This window comes from Corvus moneduloides, chromosome 6 (assembly GCF_009650955.1).
Source record: "Corvus moneduloides isolate bCorMon1 chromosome 6, bCorMon1.pri, whole genome shotgun sequence".
Lineage (NCBI taxonomy): Eukaryota > Metazoa > Chordata > Aves > Passeriformes > Corvidae > Corvus > Corvus moneduloides.
In genome coordinates this window covers 4,644,029-4,660,807 of record NC_045481.1, presented here as the reverse complement: position 1 = coordinate 4,660,807, position 16,779 = coordinate 4,644,029, and the positions used below count along the sequence as shown (strand labels likewise).

The 16,779-nt window shown below is 39.2% G+C and overlaps 1 protein-coding gene across 3 annotated transcripts in view; it reads right to left on the bottom strand.

The window, feature by feature from the left end:
- The window catches only part of KIAA0586 (KIAA0586 ortholog), a 68,312-nt gene that overhangs the window by 30,395 nt on the left and 21,138 nt on the right, over nt 1-16,779 (bottom strand). For all 3 annotated transcript variants that reach the window (XM_032113512.1, XM_032113514.1, XM_032113513.1), the window contains exons 19-28: nt 15,753-15,833; nt 11,332-11,528; nt 11,012-11,130; nt 10,245-10,429; nt 7,886-8,045; nt 7,084-7,309; nt 6,287-6,528; nt 5,746-5,822; nt 3,964-4,098; nt 2,186-2,366 (exon numbers count right to left, since the gene is read on the bottom strand). In XM_032113512.1, the coding sequence (XP_031969403.1) occupies nt 2,186-2,366; nt 3,964-4,098; nt 5,746-5,822; nt 6,287-6,528; nt 7,084-7,309; nt 7,886-8,045; nt 10,245-10,429; nt 11,012-11,130; nt 11,332-11,528; nt 15,753-15,833 (1,603 nt within the window). The remainder of the gene's footprint in view (nt 1-2,185; nt 2,367-3,963; nt 4,099-5,745; nt 5,823-6,286; nt 6,529-7,083; nt 7,310-7,885; nt 8,046-10,244; nt 10,430-11,011; nt 11,131-11,331; nt 11,529-15,752; nt 15,834-16,779) is intronic.

Sequence of the window (16,779 nt, the reverse complement as noted above, 5' to 3'; positions counted from 1 at the left end):
GAGAAAAAAGGTTTGGACGGAAAGTGGAAACAATCACAGATTATTCCTTCCACCCTCCTCCCTCCAAAACCAGATTGTTTCTATTCAGTGTTGACTTCACTAACAAAAGGATTTAGAAACAAGGATTTCTGTTCCTCCTCGATATAAAAACAACTCTTGTCTTGAAAGCAGATCCAAGCTTTTATACAATGTTGTTTCCTTAGCAATGCAATGATTTACTGTGCTGTGTTCAGAGGTGGGGAGGGAGGGAAGCTAAATTAAAAATCATCAGAATGCAACAGAGCTCAGTCTGGGATTATAAAGATTATGTAAAAGCACAGGGCATCCCCCTATGGTAGTTAGTCCAGGGCACTTGTCTCCTCTCAAAAACATGCTGCAATAAAAACAACATTTCAAGATTTAGAGAGATGAGCTTAAAAATCAGTAGAGAAACACACTGCTAGTGGATTATCATCACATGCAGGAGCTGGTGTGAAAAATGTTAAGATATTTACAGGACAGTCAAAGGGCATCCTGTATTAAATTAAATAAATTAAAAATTTGTTTTTAAAGATGCAAGGAAATGCAACCCTCTTATGCCAGACACAGCTATGGACCATCTGGGTAAGGAGGATGTAAGGACAGACAGAGACAGGCTCTCCCATTAACAGGCATCTTCCAACTCCATGGTCCTGAGCACCGTTAGAGACCAACAGAACCATGGAAATCCCAGAATCCCAGAATGGTTTGAGTTGGAAGGGACCTTAAACCTCATCCTGTTCCACCCCCTGCCACAGCCAGGTTGCTCCAAGCCCTGTACAACCTGGCCTGGAACACTGCCAGGGATGGGGCAGCCACAGTCTGTGGGCAAGGGCCTCACCACCCTCACAGGGAAGAATTTCTTCATCACAACTAATCTAAATCTCTCCTCTCTTAGTTAAAACCATTCCCCTTTGTCCTGCACTGTGATCTGCAGATGATCTGATCACTGATTTATTGCTACATCACAGTATCCTTAGTGCTGACTGTCCTCTACCAACACAGAATCAAACAAGTGACTTGGAGAAATCTCTTATCTCAGGGAGCCTCATGAACCAATCTCCAAACAACATCCAACGAATTACTTTAAAGCAAAAGTTTGACAATATATAAAGTACCAGAACATATTTTCAAGGCTGACACTGGTGTAGTTGTCCAAAATGTTAGGTCACAGCTGGTTTAAAAGTTCAAATGTTAATCACTTCAAAACCAAGCAAATATTCTTATTTCTCCAAGATTGTTTTTGCCACGTGTTAAACACATTCAATTTCAATCCACTTCCTACTGGTCAAGGGTTAATAATGTGAGATAAGCTTCTCTTGTCAAATTCATAAATGTGAAAATTAAAAGGACAGAAAACCAGCTGCTTGATTACTTTAATTTACACAACTTTTGATGAATCAGTGCAACCACGTTTGTGTTGCAACAGCTTAGCAATTATTTCAGTTTAGTTTAAACATATTTAAAACTACAGTCAAAATAAAGAGCAGTTACATTAAACGAGTATAGAAGGATATTTTCAGATAACAACAGAGGAACTGGGATAAAAAATAAGGGAGAGGAAGAATGGACCACTGGTTTAAGCACTACTTTCAGCTGAGAAGAAGCAGATTTCCCTGCTTTACCACAGCAACTTATCCCTGCTTTGTACAAAATGTGTGTGGCTCAGCTATCCATCTGGAAAAAAATTATTTCCATATCATTAGAGGAATATATGAAGCTAAAATATATTGCCATTTATGAGCCACTACAGTATCACCACGATGGAGTGATAAAAGCAAAGAGGAGTGCTGTGCAAGGGGACAGAGAGAAGTAGCTTGAACTGCTGGTGTTAACACCTGTCCAGTGGAAACTGCCTCCATCTGTTTCTCAGAACTGAATTTGACTTAAAAAAATAAAACACACACTTTACAAGGGAACTTTTGTATAGGCAAGTGGGTATTTGCCATGATTTTTATTCCAATTGTAGAAAATTGCTAAGAAGAGTGAAGACAAGGTTTGAATTAAATCCAGTTCTCAGAACAGGAACACTAATAATTTCATTGTAGGAATTGCCTGTAAATTTGGGATTTTGAACATATGGTCTGCAATTATTTCAGATTTTGTTATGGAAAATCCTCAAAATCCACATAAATGTCACAGAGAAGAAATAAGAATCTAATTGTACCTCCAATTTGGGCAACCTGCCCTGGAGATACAGAACGGAGCCCGTGGTGTGGTCTGTTCCCAGAGCTCTGAGCAGCTGGATGGTCCATAAAAATGGAAGGTCCCATCAGGATTCTCTCTTGTACTCTAGTCAGCCTTGGTCTCTGACCTTCACTGAACTCCCCAACACTGCCATCAGAATCCTGCAGAGAACACCAAAATCACAGCACATATAAAAACCCAGTGTAAATCTTCCAAACCCAGGCATTGTTTCCTAATTACATTAACCCTGAAAGCATTTATAAACTTAAGTTTATTCTATTCACAATGGATAAAACAAACAAGCCCTGGAGGTATCATCTGGGTTTGAAATTAAGATCTTCATCTATCAGTACTGGACAGAAAAGAAACACTTGGAGCCAAACATCATTTATTTTGTTAGTGGTATCTCAACGTAATCAGAACCTAAGTTATATTTTTAGCACATGAAGCCTTTGATGTTATAGATTTGGCCATTGTTGACTGCCTGACCTTGAAACACTGGCAGCATCTAAAAGCTATTGACTCTGCACTGCATGTCAGATAAAAGCTTCAATTTTCAAGTAGGTTTGGCAGGCACTAAAAATAGGAATGGTTCCCTGGATCCTGACTTTCAAAGCTGCAGGTTAAACCCAGCTTGCTTCCATGTAGGAAAACAGGTGGAATACACACACAGTATCACTCTAAGGCAAAACAAGGAACATCCAGGAGAGTATTGATTCTCCTCTAAAGGAGAAGGGGCACCTGCACACACCTTGCCAGAACCTGGAGGGAGTTTCATGAGTGCCTTGTGTGGACAGACTGAGTGGTCCGTGACAATGGGAAAGGGAAAAAGCAAGTTAGAGCTGCATTTGTAATTGGCAGTGCTGATGAGAAAATGTCACTGCAATTACAGGCAGACTTGGGAGTTAACACTGTAGAAAGCTTTTCACCAAGTCCAGCCACTGGAGCTCGTTAGCAAAATAAAGAAAGACAAGGAACAGCCAAGGAGATGAGTCAAGTTAGTAATTATTCAGACTAAACTGACCAAGACAGAAGGAAGAAACTGCATATGCATCAGTAGCATCACAAAAAAAGCAAGATCTGCTGTAAGTAAAGGTGTTCAGGAACCACACTGCAGTATTCAGAGTTCATTTCCTTCAAACATTCCTCCAGCTATGTCAGCTACAATGAACACCCAGTCCAAACTGCTATTTTCCAACATAGAAATAACTCAGATGTGTGACAAAAAAATTGTGATGCAGATAATTACATTTCTCTGTGAGTCTGTTTTTTTTCTGCCAACTGAATAGGAATTTTTGAGGTTTTGTTCCAAGATCAGTATCAATAGCATGTGCAAAGTACATGTAAACACTTGCTGAGTTGCTCTTCATAGCTCCCTAAAACACTCCTGTGGCTGTTAAATGCAGTGCATTTGTACTGTTAAACATTCCACCTGTATTGCTGAAGTGACAGAAAATTCCCTGGTACTCCAAGTGACAGGACAAACCTGGGACATGGGGACAGTCACACACACACCTGGAAAACGAGGTACACAGGATGTACAGTTTGTTTATAACAACACTGAGACTTCAGTGTTTTTAAGGAGTTTTACACATGAACAAAGCCAACTGAAGTGGGATCACTTCCAGCAAGGAATGAAGTGCACGAAGCTGTTCTACAGCCAACAGGAAGGATAAGCTTGGGATATTTTATCTACTTTTGAGTAGGAAAGAATCACTTCAAAACTACTGTACTGGAAAGCAAAGGACTGTAGGTTACCTCCAAGTGGTCTATTCCTTCTTGTACAAAAACAGGTGCTTGATTTAATTTGGCTAAAAGAGTCAGGACAGGATCCCTGTGACAGCCTTTATCCAGTCTCCTCACCACCTGCCCTTCACTTGGAGGATCATAATCCTAGAACAAAGAAACAAAACAAAAAAAATCCACATAATACATGATCCAAAACTGGTTTTTGGTAGGAATTGGAATCATTCTTACTTTAGTTCACCACTAAGCTTTTTTTAACAGTAAGTTTCCACATGGAAAAATTATGTCATGAAAATTCAAGCATTTAAAAATAAGCAAACAGATGACACACTTTTTCCTTTTACCACAGACATGCACAGTCTTTATTTGATACAAAAGACTGCAATACTTAATGAGGAACAAGGTCCTTTAGGCCTCCAAAGATCAGAGATGCAGAGAAATCCTCACAAATCCTCATTGCTAGCAACTATCTGGCTGCAGAGCTGCTCTCACCAGCAAGGAATTACCTCCTCAACCAAACAGCCTAGTTTGAGGATGGAGAAATACTGGAAGGAGCTACAATCCAGCTGACAAAGAGAGGGAAGAACATCTCAGCAGGCAAATGTTCTTCTGATGAAGAGAACTTTAATTTAGGTCCATCTGATAGCAGAGTTTTAAGCCCTGAGTTTAAGAGAGGAAGTGTACAGACAGAGGAAGCACCCAAAGATCTTCCAGTTCAGAGCACAGTCTCACAGCTGTGGTGGTTGTTCTGGGGGGGGAGTTCTGTGCAGAGCCAGGAGCTGGACTTGATCATTCTTGTGGGTCCCTTCCAACTCAGGATGTTCTCTGATTCTATGACTTGAATGAAATCATGGATATTAGATGGGAAGCTATGGACAGGTGAGGTGTGCCCATGAATGTGCAGAAATGTGTAGGAAGGACAGGCCAGGAGAAGAGGACTCCTGCTCCAGAACATTAAACTTGCCTTGTGGAGCTTGGAAGGAACCTCTGGAGGTTGTCTAGCCCAACCCAGCTGCTCAAGGCAGCCCTTCTTTCAGTGTCTGGCCATTCCACAGTAAAAACATCTTTTATGTTTAAACCAAATTTCCTGAATTTCCATTTGTCCACTCCCTCTTGTCTTTCACTGGCTCTGTCTTCCTTCCTTCTTTCCACCACATATTTATACATTGGTAAGATCCCCCCCAGAGCCTTCTCTTCTCCATATCCTCTCCTATAATTTATGTCACAGCCACATCTTACCAAGTGGCTTTACACAAAGTCAGAGAAAGAAAGTCCAGGTCTTTGAGGAATACCAAAAGAGAAAGGGAATGGAGAATGCCTTGACTTGGGAGGCTTCCAGAACCACGGACTGACTACAGCAGGCACTGGATAAGAAACTGTACTGATGTTTTAAGCAGCTTTAACAAACTCCAGCCTCAGCTAACCTACTTTAATAATTTAATCACACAAGCAATTAAAAGATGGCTCAAAGCTGTAACATCTCTGAGCATACCAATGTTCTATTCTAAGATGCCTTAAAACTAGAAACAATAAAGAAATGTAAGTGCCTAATAGCTATCTCTCACCTACAGAAGTACATAAATCATCCAACTTTTAAAAAATATAAATTAGTTTGTATAATGTGGTCTCTTTTCCTTTGGTGTTCTGAAAATCTAACACTCTTTGTGAGTGTGCAGTTTAAAAGTATGAATTTAAAAAGTTAGTGAGTGAAAATGTTTAAAGCACATCCAGTTCTGCAGGATGCCCAAGGTGGAATCCACATTATCCCTGCTTTTTTATGAAACAGTTCCTTACCATTTCATTGGCATCTCGGAGAGTACTGGATAAGCTCTCAGTGAGGTTTGGAAGAGACAATCCTCCTTCTGCTAAAGCTGAAAAATATTTTATGTTACAACTATTAAAAAACACGCAAAGTTACATGACAGAAAACTCAAGCCACATTCTCTAATAAGTGCAACACTGTGCTTTTAGTAAATTTGGAAATTCCTACTGCTGGATGTCTATTATAAAGACATATTTTCATATTTCTTTTCATATTTCTTACACTTTGCTTTCAATAACAACTTAGTACCACATGGTACTTCAGCAAGACAAGTCCCAATTATTTTCCAAGTTGATCTCATGACAAAAGAGCAGATTGAATCTTTTCTCTCTAATAAACAGCAGCGTTTTGTTCAGCAACAGGAAAAAGAACAAGAAGCTCTTGTCAATCTTTATGAACTGGAAGTTAATGCTTGCAGTTTTATCAGAAAATGTATGAAATGTAATTTAAGAGACTGGAAGGGTTTATAAGAATAAAAAGTTAATTCCAAGTCTAATTTCCACAGTTGGTTACCTCCTGCAGGCAGTGGCTGTCCAAAGGTGAAGAGCACCTCCCCTTCTGAGAGGGGTCTGTCTGTAGTCTCAGTCTCTGTGGGGGTGAGGCTGCTCTCCTCCGTGGACACCCCGGAGCTGACCGTGGGCACAGGTGATGGGACCTGGAGATTGCAGGGCAGGGGCTCAGAGGGCCTCACTGGCAGCTGCTGAGATGGTAAAAACAAGGCCTCTGGTTCTTCATCATTGGCCACTGACATCTCCCTGCAAGGTCAGAACATCCACTGTCAATACACCAAGACACACTGAACTGTACAGAGCAACCTCTTAATTCAATACTGAAAAGAAATTAAATTTTGAAGTATTTTTTCAAATGCAAAAGCACAGCATTTTACAGCATAGTTCAAGAGTTAACACGGTTAAGCAATGTTATTTGTGAATTTCTGGCTGTAACTAAAAATTACCATGTGTATTCCCAAGGAGGTAATCCCAAAAAGAAAATGCTGATACCACAATATTTCATTGTCACTGCATGTATTACTGGCACGTGTAGAGGTACAAGCTCACTAAGTACAGTGTTCAGCAGGGCAATGAACAAGGGCTGACAAATCCTGAGAAAGGCCCCAATTTCATATTTTTCTCTAAAATGCACTTCAAGCAATTAAAAAAAATGAAAATCCAATCCTGGCTTATCTCAAATGCCTCCTGATATACACATTAAGCATTTCTTTCTGTTGACTTTTTGAGCATATATGTAGAAAGAGTATACATATTTCAGGCTTTAAGCAATGACAAAACTGTGCAGCCTGTTGAACTCACACAGCCCTGGGACAGAACAGTTCTTCATTTACAGGACTGGGTTTCTCTTCTTCCAGAGGAAGTTCTGCACCATCCCACGGGTTTGGAGGCTTTGGACTTTCCCTTTTTTCAGCATGGGAGCCCCATTCTGAGGCAGGAGGGCTTGGTGTGGCTGCTGTGGGAGGTGTGGTGACAGGAGTGACCTCAGGAGTGACAACACGGCCCGTGGCAGCTGCAACCTCAACTCCTGCATGTGGGAAGGCAAATTTCAGATCAGAAAGGAAAGCAGGAAGTAAATCTCAGACAGAGAGAGTCAGTTCTACCAAACACTTCCAGTTTTTGTGATACCTTTTGATAGTTATAAAGACTTGATTAAGAATTGCTTCTTTTAAGTACAGTGTTGGCACCTGAAGAAGTTAGAATAAAACCTCAATTTCTTCCTCAAGGGAGACTGCTCTGCATTTTAAAAACCAAGTTGCTTTACTTGAAGAGTGTACATTTGATTTAATTAACATTAGAAGCACAGGAAGGAGCAAAAAGCTGTTTTTCTGATGTGAGAAATTGTGGAGGGTTTGGGAGGGGTAGAAATCACACAGACCATAGAAATGTGCATTAATTTTGAAAATAGAACTGTTACCAAATAAAAGATGTTTGCTTTCTATATAAATTAGCCCATAAATTTTTGTAGAACATGAGTTTCCACTTGAATTATAGCCTCAAGAATATTTATCCTGAGAGATAACATTTCTTTGAAGAAGAAAATTAAAGGCAGTAGATTAAAGCATATTTGGTACTTCTAAACTTCAATTACTATTTTCAATACCTGTTTCTTTAATTTTTTCATGTTCACGAACATCCCCACTCATTTCTGTAGGACATGGAGATGAATCTGGAGTTTTGACCTGAGGCAATTCTTTTTCTGAAGGTGGTGTTGGTGGTGGTGTGGCCTGGGGTGTTGGCAGTGGAGTAGGCACAGGAGCCTCCTGAGGGGATGAAAAATCATAACCACAGTTACTATCTCAGTGCAAAATTCCTGCCTTCCCAGTATCCCCAGAGAGAGCTGAGGAAGAGAGGGAAAGGCAGCTTATCACAGAACAGGAACAGTTGCTGCTTCATGGACCTATCTCCTCTAGGAAGCTGCACCAGGACAAAATAAATTAAAAGCAGTAAATTAGGCATTAAAATAATTAAATTGGGAAATCATTATGTATAGAATAGAACAGGCTATTTCAGTTGGAAGGGACCTACAATCATCATCCAGTCAACTGCCTGACCAATTCAGGGCTGACCAAAAGCTGAAATTTGTTGTTAAGGGCATTGCCTAGATGCCTCTCAAACATTGACAGGTTTGGGATACCAACCACCTCTCCAGGAAGCCTAATCCCATGTTTAGCCACCCTTTTATTAAAGAAATGCTTTCTAATGTCCAGTCTAAATACGAATTCTATTATTACATGAATTTTAATAAAGCATTTGAGACAATGTTAAGCAAGAAATCATTCCATGACATGGATAAAATTGAGTCAGTATGGTGATTCATGGTACAAAAATTCATCTTAAAACAAGATTACAAACAAAGCTATAACCAAGACAGCAAAGCACTAAAAGAAGCACAAACAGAATTGTGATGTTCCTTAAAAAGATGACAGCAATGAACATAAATCTGACAAGCAAGTATGATGGCTGTTGTTTGGACTGCTATGGAGGAATATGATGGACCTTTGCAGATTTTTTCCAGCCTTGTTCTCTGACATTTCATAAAGAAAACAAGGCAGTGAGGCTATAGGAAGACTTCCAGGCTAGTTTCTGAAGAGCACGTCCTCAGGCTGATGATTTTTATTAAAATATCTCATGGAAAGTGGAACCTGCCAACACATTTGGCAGCTCACACCCAACCGTGTGACATCGTGAACACCAAAGAACTCAGTAACAGCTGAAATTCAGTTCTAGATAGGAAAATTCACAGTGGGAAGGGAGAAGTCAAGAATGCATTAACTACATATTCAAGAATTTCTGCTATAGGCTGAGCACAAATGGAAAAAGAAGAATTAAAAAAACCTTGCTAGCTATCCTTTAACTTGTGCTATCATGCTACGAATGTGAAAAAACTTTAAAAAACCCCATAATTAGCTGCCTGGGATTCCAATAAAGGCAGGAGAGAATCACTACTATAGCACAAAGCATGAAGGAAACCCCATCTTGCAGACCACATTAGTACTAAAAATGTCTATTAGCATTTTACTGTTACCTGTGCTTGAAACCAGTCTAAACTGGAAAACATCAAAGAGCTGCCCAACAGCAAGAGCCAAAAATGCTCCACATATGGATGACTGCTTTATTTAGGCTAATCAAAGGCCAAAGAGGACAAAACTAATCTCTTGAAGTGCACAAATGTATATAGCAAGGAAAACCCAACCATTTCAGCCAGAGAATATTTCAGTTTAAGGTGGTAGAGAAACAAAAGGGCCATCAGTAAATGTGGAATGAACAACAGAAGAGGTTTCTGAGTATCAAAGGACAAGCTGAGAGGAACATCAGGCCCTCCTCAACCTGTAATGGAGTGGAAGAGATGCAGGATGGCTGAGGTGAAGCCCTCAGCAGTGAAACCTTTACTTTTGCCTATAGAATCACCTATTTGTCCCTTGAAGCAGGCAGGAGGAGGTGTTGCAGTCTAACTATACTGCAGAAGAACAGAATGACTGATCCCACTTCCAACAAAGGCTCCCATAGTTGGATTTCTAAGCACAGCAATTTCCACAAGCATCCCAAAGACATTACACAACACCAGATTGCAGCACAGTCATGTTGCTATCAAAATAAGAGCCAGCTGTCATTTGATTATCAAAGAGAACACAGGAAATTATCCTGTATTACAGGAAGCTCTACTAATCAATTAAGCATTCATTCAAAACTACTGAACTCAAAACTCAGAAAGAATTAATAGACATTTTAACAGATATTAAAGAATGGCTGGAAGCCCGTAAGACCAAAAATAATATTGCTGTCAGCTTCCATTTCTTCTAAGATGAGGAAATTAATTTCTTCATATCTCATTTGTTTGCAAGAAAACAGCATAACTATTTTTGGTTGAAAATAACACGAGCTATTTTTCAACAACATGAAATTAAGGACCAAGTCCCTCAGAACTTCAGTGGGAAAGCTTAAATAAAACAGACTCTTACCATCACTGTGGTTGTGCTGGGAAGAACACTTGCATCAGGAACTATTCTCTGAGCCTGATTGTCACCCAGCATGGTTGCAATGGTTTCACTGAGAGCTTCATTTACAAAATGATTTATCATTTCTGAGTCCACAGGGACACCAGCATTGACAAAGAGCTGAAATCCTCCACCACCTGCAACTTCAACTGAAAATGAAGGAACATGAAGCACACAGCCAGGTCTCAATTCCTAAAATCCATGTACTGTACTGCAGCCACTCATTCTCTATAAACTTTTAAACATTCCTTTGCAAAAAGTGATTTTTTTTTAATCTTCCAGATAGACAACAGGAGAGAAACAAATCAGGAGCATAAAAGAAGGCAACAGCAAAAGGCAGTAACATCACAGGAGAAAGGCATTTCTCTCCATTGTCACACATTCATAACGGAAGTAAATTTTGACATCTCTATTAACAAAAGAAAGGCAAACAAACATTACAGGCTCAGCAAAATGCCAAATGTGATTTAGATGGCCAATAACAGATGGTGATTTGTACAGTGCTGTTACTCTAAGTCTTCTTTTTCTTTTCTTTTAGGTAATTTATTTCAATGGCCTTGTAACACTTGCTCTGCCTCAACATAAATTCAGGTGTGCACTGCTGCTTTTTACAGTTTCACTGGTTCAGCATTATCCACCCTTAGGCTCAGGGAACAGCCACCTACACAGCTTGTTAAAATCAGCCAAAATTTGAGATAATCCATCTGCTGAGAACAATAATTCCTACTTACCAATGTCTGGGGTTACAACTTCACTGTCTTCACCCTCTGAGCTGCTAATGCTGGGCACTCTTTCTTTCTGAGCTGGGCACATCTCACTGATAATTTTTGCCATTATTTCTTGTTCCACCCTGGCAGAATAAAACCCATTTAAGTATCAGCAAACACCAAGACACCTAAAAGCACACAAAAGAGCATTCTTGACATAAAATGCAAGGCAGCTCAAAGGAAAATGGATAAGGGAATGGAGGCAAGAAAAAAGGGAAGGATAATAAGGGAATCATTCCTTCTTCCATATATATTCTTTGCCACTTTGTTAAATTGCAACTCACCAATTTATCAACCTGTTTTCTATAGTTTCTCTCCTTTGAATCAGTTCATCCAAAATATCAGCAGGCTGCTGAGGGGCAGAAGCCACTGGAGGAAACAAAGGACCATTGTATTGTGGCGAGGCAACTTTAAACTGGCCATTAAGCTCCAGAAGAGGCTCAAGGAATTCTGGAATTTCATCCCTCTCCTCTTCCTGATCCTAATAAATAAGTAGTAAATTAAGTTATGGTACATTTCTGGAAGGCAATGTCATTGAGGTAGCTGTCAGGTTTTTTCTTTAAGAAACATTTGTGGATGTATCACAGCACACAAACCACATTCTCCCTCCTTAGTGTGTTGTAGTTAATTGACACAACTCTAAGCTTAGCAAATCATAAATCTGTAGAGGTATAAAGCCATAGGAACTGCTCAGTAAAACATGATTTGGCTCATATTTCCTGCCTGTGCTGCACAGGGCAGGGAGCCAGTGGCAATGCTAATACTTGAAAAATTTACTTGTGACCTCTGACAGGTTTCTTTAATGTCACACCAGAAATGTTCCTCCTCTAAACAAAAACCTTTAGGAAACATTCTACAGTTACTTGTTGGGTTAGGGGGTTTTTTGTTTGTTTGCGTTGAGTTTGGTGTTTTGGTTGGTTTTCATAAAATAAATTAAACTTGTTCTTTAAAGTCTCCCTCCTGAAAAGACAAATTCACAGAAGTTAATGAGCATGTAGTCAATCAAAACTAATAAACTTGCCAGCATTGAAAACTAGACATTAATAGTTTACACATATGTCACACGTGTGTTTACACTTCCATTAACTTCAGCTGCTGAAAAGTTAGAAGGTATTTCTAGGCAATAATTCACACAACCCTCACAGACATCTTGATTTTAATGTTAAAAGTGCTATTTCTAAAAAGTTAGAGAAGAGACTTGATGTGTTAAAATATTTGGTTTTTCCCAAAGACGCCTCCCTCCTTTTCCCCTGCAGAACAAACACAGCACCAAGTCCCAAAAAGCAGCCACTAACCCATCATATTGTAATGTCTCCTGATGAATGAGAACCTGCAACCTCCACTTGTAATATTAAAACCAAATGTCTCTAATAGTAATATGATTCTCTAAGAAGAAAATTTGGCATGCCAGAAAGAGATGAAGAGCTAAGCCCTGAATTTGCAGTGAGAAATATGTGATGGTGCATAAAGCTCACTTGCTCATATTTACTAAGATTAATCTCCAGCACAGTGAAAGGAGGAAAAAAAGTCTTCTTTTCCCTTATATAAATTAAACTTACTTTTAACCCATAAAATAAGAAGATCCCATGCCACATATTATCTATGAAAAAAAGAACAAATCACTGAAAAGACAAAGAACAGAGAATGGGGAAAAAAAGATTGTAACATTTTCCTGTCTCCTTCCCCACCCCAGCCTTAACATTTTTCCTATCTTAATACATTTTAAAACTGCCAAGTCAGAAAGGTCCCTGATGGGTATTACACAAAGAACTATTGGGTCTTTCTGGATCTTTAAATAGTGATAATCTTCAAAGAAGGGAGAAGACCAGAATATGTATATTTGGGTGACAAACAAAGATTTTTAAACCATTCTAGGCATAGAAATGAACAGTGAAGTTAAACTCAAAAGGCCCTGGGTGCCTTGCAAGCTGATCAGCAGTTCATGCTGTTGGGATATGTGTATTCAGAACAATAATTCATTCTGACAGCAAATGTAAAGATGTCTTTGTCCAGCATTTCATTATGCATTTTCTTCTGCCTGCGTTACTCCATAAATTTTCTTTGATGTTGCCTATTTAATACCTCTGAAAGCATGCAAAATACAAACATCTGGATTAAATAAAGCAAGTACATACAATACATCTTACATATATTTAGTAACTCTGACAAACTTTTGCAGTTCTACTGCATTTCTAAAATATTTCATATTTTATAGTGCACAAATCCATAATAATGCACAAAATTATATTCATTTGGGGGTGATATATCTCTGCTGAAATAAAAAAAAATGTAATAGTCAGTATTTAATTATACAGATTGAACTTGAACATATAGCAACTTGTAGACCAATCTTGAATAATCTGCACTCAATTCTTCATTTTGCTTCCCTGGAGACTGTTGAAAATATCTATCACAAGCCCCAATCAAAATATGGCATAAATTAGAAAGACTTTCAGATATGATTGGAATATTAATCTCTGTACTTTATTATAAAGTATCAAGCCAAAATTCTATTTCCCAAATTACATTCAGATAATTAAAAAAAGTTTGAAATGATTAGATGGTATAGATTAGTTTTGTTCCATTACCAAACATGTACATGCAGAGTCTTTTATTAAAGCCTCCTGAAACTTAAGCCATGGATTTCCTCTTGATGGATTTCTAAAGCAATTCTCAAGAGCAAGGTCAGGCTGCATTGCAGGTGTCACTTGTGAGCTTTTGTCTGAAGAGTGAAGTGTAAAAATATCAATGGCCTGACCAAGAGCATCAATGGGAAACGAGGGTTGAGGAAAATACATTTACTCTGAGCTCTGCAGGTTCCGTATTTTGTTGTGGCATTCAAATTGGAAGCAAAAATTCTGAGAAAAAAGCCCCTACCTTGCAATTAGGGTATGTTCAGAGAGAGCAAAAAGTGTATTTAATCTTAAATCCCAGGAAGTTTGCTAAAGGAACTGCAGGATGTGGCTGCTTGTAAGAATTTGAGAGCAGACTCAATAAATCTGAGAGTCAGTTGTGGGTTTAACGTGAGCTAAGCAAGTTTCTCACTCTGAAATAATCACAGAATAGTTTGGGTGGGAAAGGACCTCAAACACCATTGTGTTCCAAACCCCTGCCATGGGCAGGGACACTTCCACCAGACCAGGTTGCCCCAAGCCCTGTCCAACCTGGTCTGGAACACTGCCAGGGAAAAAAACCAAAAACCAGGAATAGGTAACAAAACTAAACAAAAAAAGAGAAAGCTGTCTCACACAAATACTTATCCTACTCAGTTCTAACAGAATTAAGCTTTTATAATAAAAGGGGAGTGGGGGGAAGACAACAAAAGCTATTTTTTTGTATAGCATTTTATGCACATACTTTCACGAATCTGAAGACTCTTCTGTAACAATAACTTTGCTTTCTTTTGATGTCTTAAATACCCCTGCCACTCCAGAGACTGATTTTATGCTTCCCCATTGTGTTTGCCTTGCACATTTTTAAGAACATTGTCCGTGTGGTCATAGACCAAACATATGTTTCACTTGGAACGTTTTTCGTATTGTGGTTAAAATATATCCCATTGCCAAAACTAAGAGATAAAAGCAATCCAGGAAGAAAAATGGAAAAAGAAAAGATTAATAACTATTATTCACATAATAAAAATTTAACATTGCAGCATTTTTTGATAGTCCCTAAAATGGTTTCTTTAAAGCTTCTTTCTTGTGCTAACAGAAGAACAATGTCCACAGAGATTTAACTCCTCCCCTCCAGTAACATAAGGCAATTTTGAAACTATAAATGAATAAAGCATTTGCACACTTTTGATACACAAATCACCAAATTAGGGCTGTTTTAACTAACTGATAATGTTAAATAATTAACTCATTTTGAAAATACATCTACTTGGAAGCTCTAGGATTAATATTTCATGTACATTCTTATCCTGGGATCAGGAAGACACAGAAGAGGTAAAAAATATAAATTTTTGGGTAAATTTTGATACACACAGTAAGTTTTGTTCAGTAAAGTGACATACAGGCTTGGTTCACCAAGCCTGAGTGTTTCTCAGGATCTTGCAGACAAGAGGTCAGCTAACCAAAGAAAGGATTTGCTACCTGAAAAAATTTAAACTGTGAAAGAGAATCTCAAATAAACCTGTGTTACCATAAACCAGCACTGTCAAGAATTTCTCTTAAGATCTAATTCTAACCCTGCCCTCTGTCAGGCTGAAGCCATTCCCCCTTGCCCTGTCCCTCCATCCCTTGTCCAAAGTCCCTCTCCAGCTCTCTTGGAGCCCCTTTAGGCACTGGAAGATGCTCCAAGGTCTCCCCAGAACCTTCTCTTCTCCAGGATGAACAAGCCCAGCTCTTTTAGCCTGTCACTATATTAATTACATGCAGAGTTTCAAACTGTAAAGTTTAAGTGCTATAATCACTGCTGATTTTAGAGAACTACTTGTATTTCTAGTGGATTCTAACATCCAAATAAAAGCTAATTTTAGCTTTTTCCTCTAATTTTTCAAAAGCTTCTCTACTCACCAACACACAGTAATTTCTAATATCCTCTATAGCACTGTAAACAGTTCACTATTGCTCACAAAGTGTACTTTTAAAGCTGCTAGGAAAGCAAAATAGTTTCTTTCCACTGTGTTTCCAGTTTTGACAGAATAATATAAAACAAATATAAAAATGATTAAAAGGAAAGGACACCTTTGCAATGGGATTACCTGCATAACATCAGTAACATCAATGAAATTGGTTCCTGGAAACTTTGTGTCTTCCTCTTCACTGTGTATTTCTTCTGGAGTCTTACAAAGACAGATTGCAATTGTTAGGTATTTCATCTTGGGGGGTGGAAATGCTTCAGCAGAAAACCTTCATGATAAGAATGCAATTAAATCACACCTTCCACTATCCCAGGTTGCTCCAAGCCCCATCCAAGCTGGCCTGGAACACTGCCAGGGATGGGGCAGCCACAGCTTCTGTGGGCAGCGTGGGCCAGGGCCTCCCCACCCTCACAGTCAAAAATTTCTTCCTAATATCCAATCTAAAACTACTCTCTGTCAGTTTGAACCCATTCCCCCTTGTCCTTACTCTTGTAAATAGCCTCTATCTTTCTTGTAGGGCCCCTTCAGGTACTGGAAGGCTGCAATGAGGTCATCCCAAAGCCTTCTCTTCTCCAGGCTGAACATTCCCAATTCTCTCAGCCTTTCCTCATAGAAGAGGTGCTCCATCCCTCTGATCAACTTGCTGGGATGGTGTAATAGAATTTTAAATACTAATCACTATTTCAGCCCACAGTCTCTGTCTGATTCAGTGAATACTTGGATCACAGGACTCTGGAGGACCTAACTCCTGAAGTCAGGAAAACAGAATGTACAATAACCACACAAAACCAATCAGTGCCTCACCAAACCTTCACACACTCTGTCCTTATCATTCAGCACGCAGCAGTTACCCTTAGAGCTGCACAAAAACCTTCCCTACTGCTTAGGTCAAGATTAAAAACACTTCTGAAAAGCTGTATGGAAAGAGAACAGAGTGGCCACTGCAACACCACAGGCTCCTGGGGCTCAGTGCCCACACCACTGACCACTCCAGAACAGCCAAGCAGCAGAGGGAGGGAGGAGGAACATCCTCAGAACACTGAAGCCAGTGAAAACAAGACAGGCATGGGCCAACAGGGATTATAATTCTTTACAGGACACAGGAACACTGTTTTTCTCAGAGTTTTACTATGGTGATAATTTAATA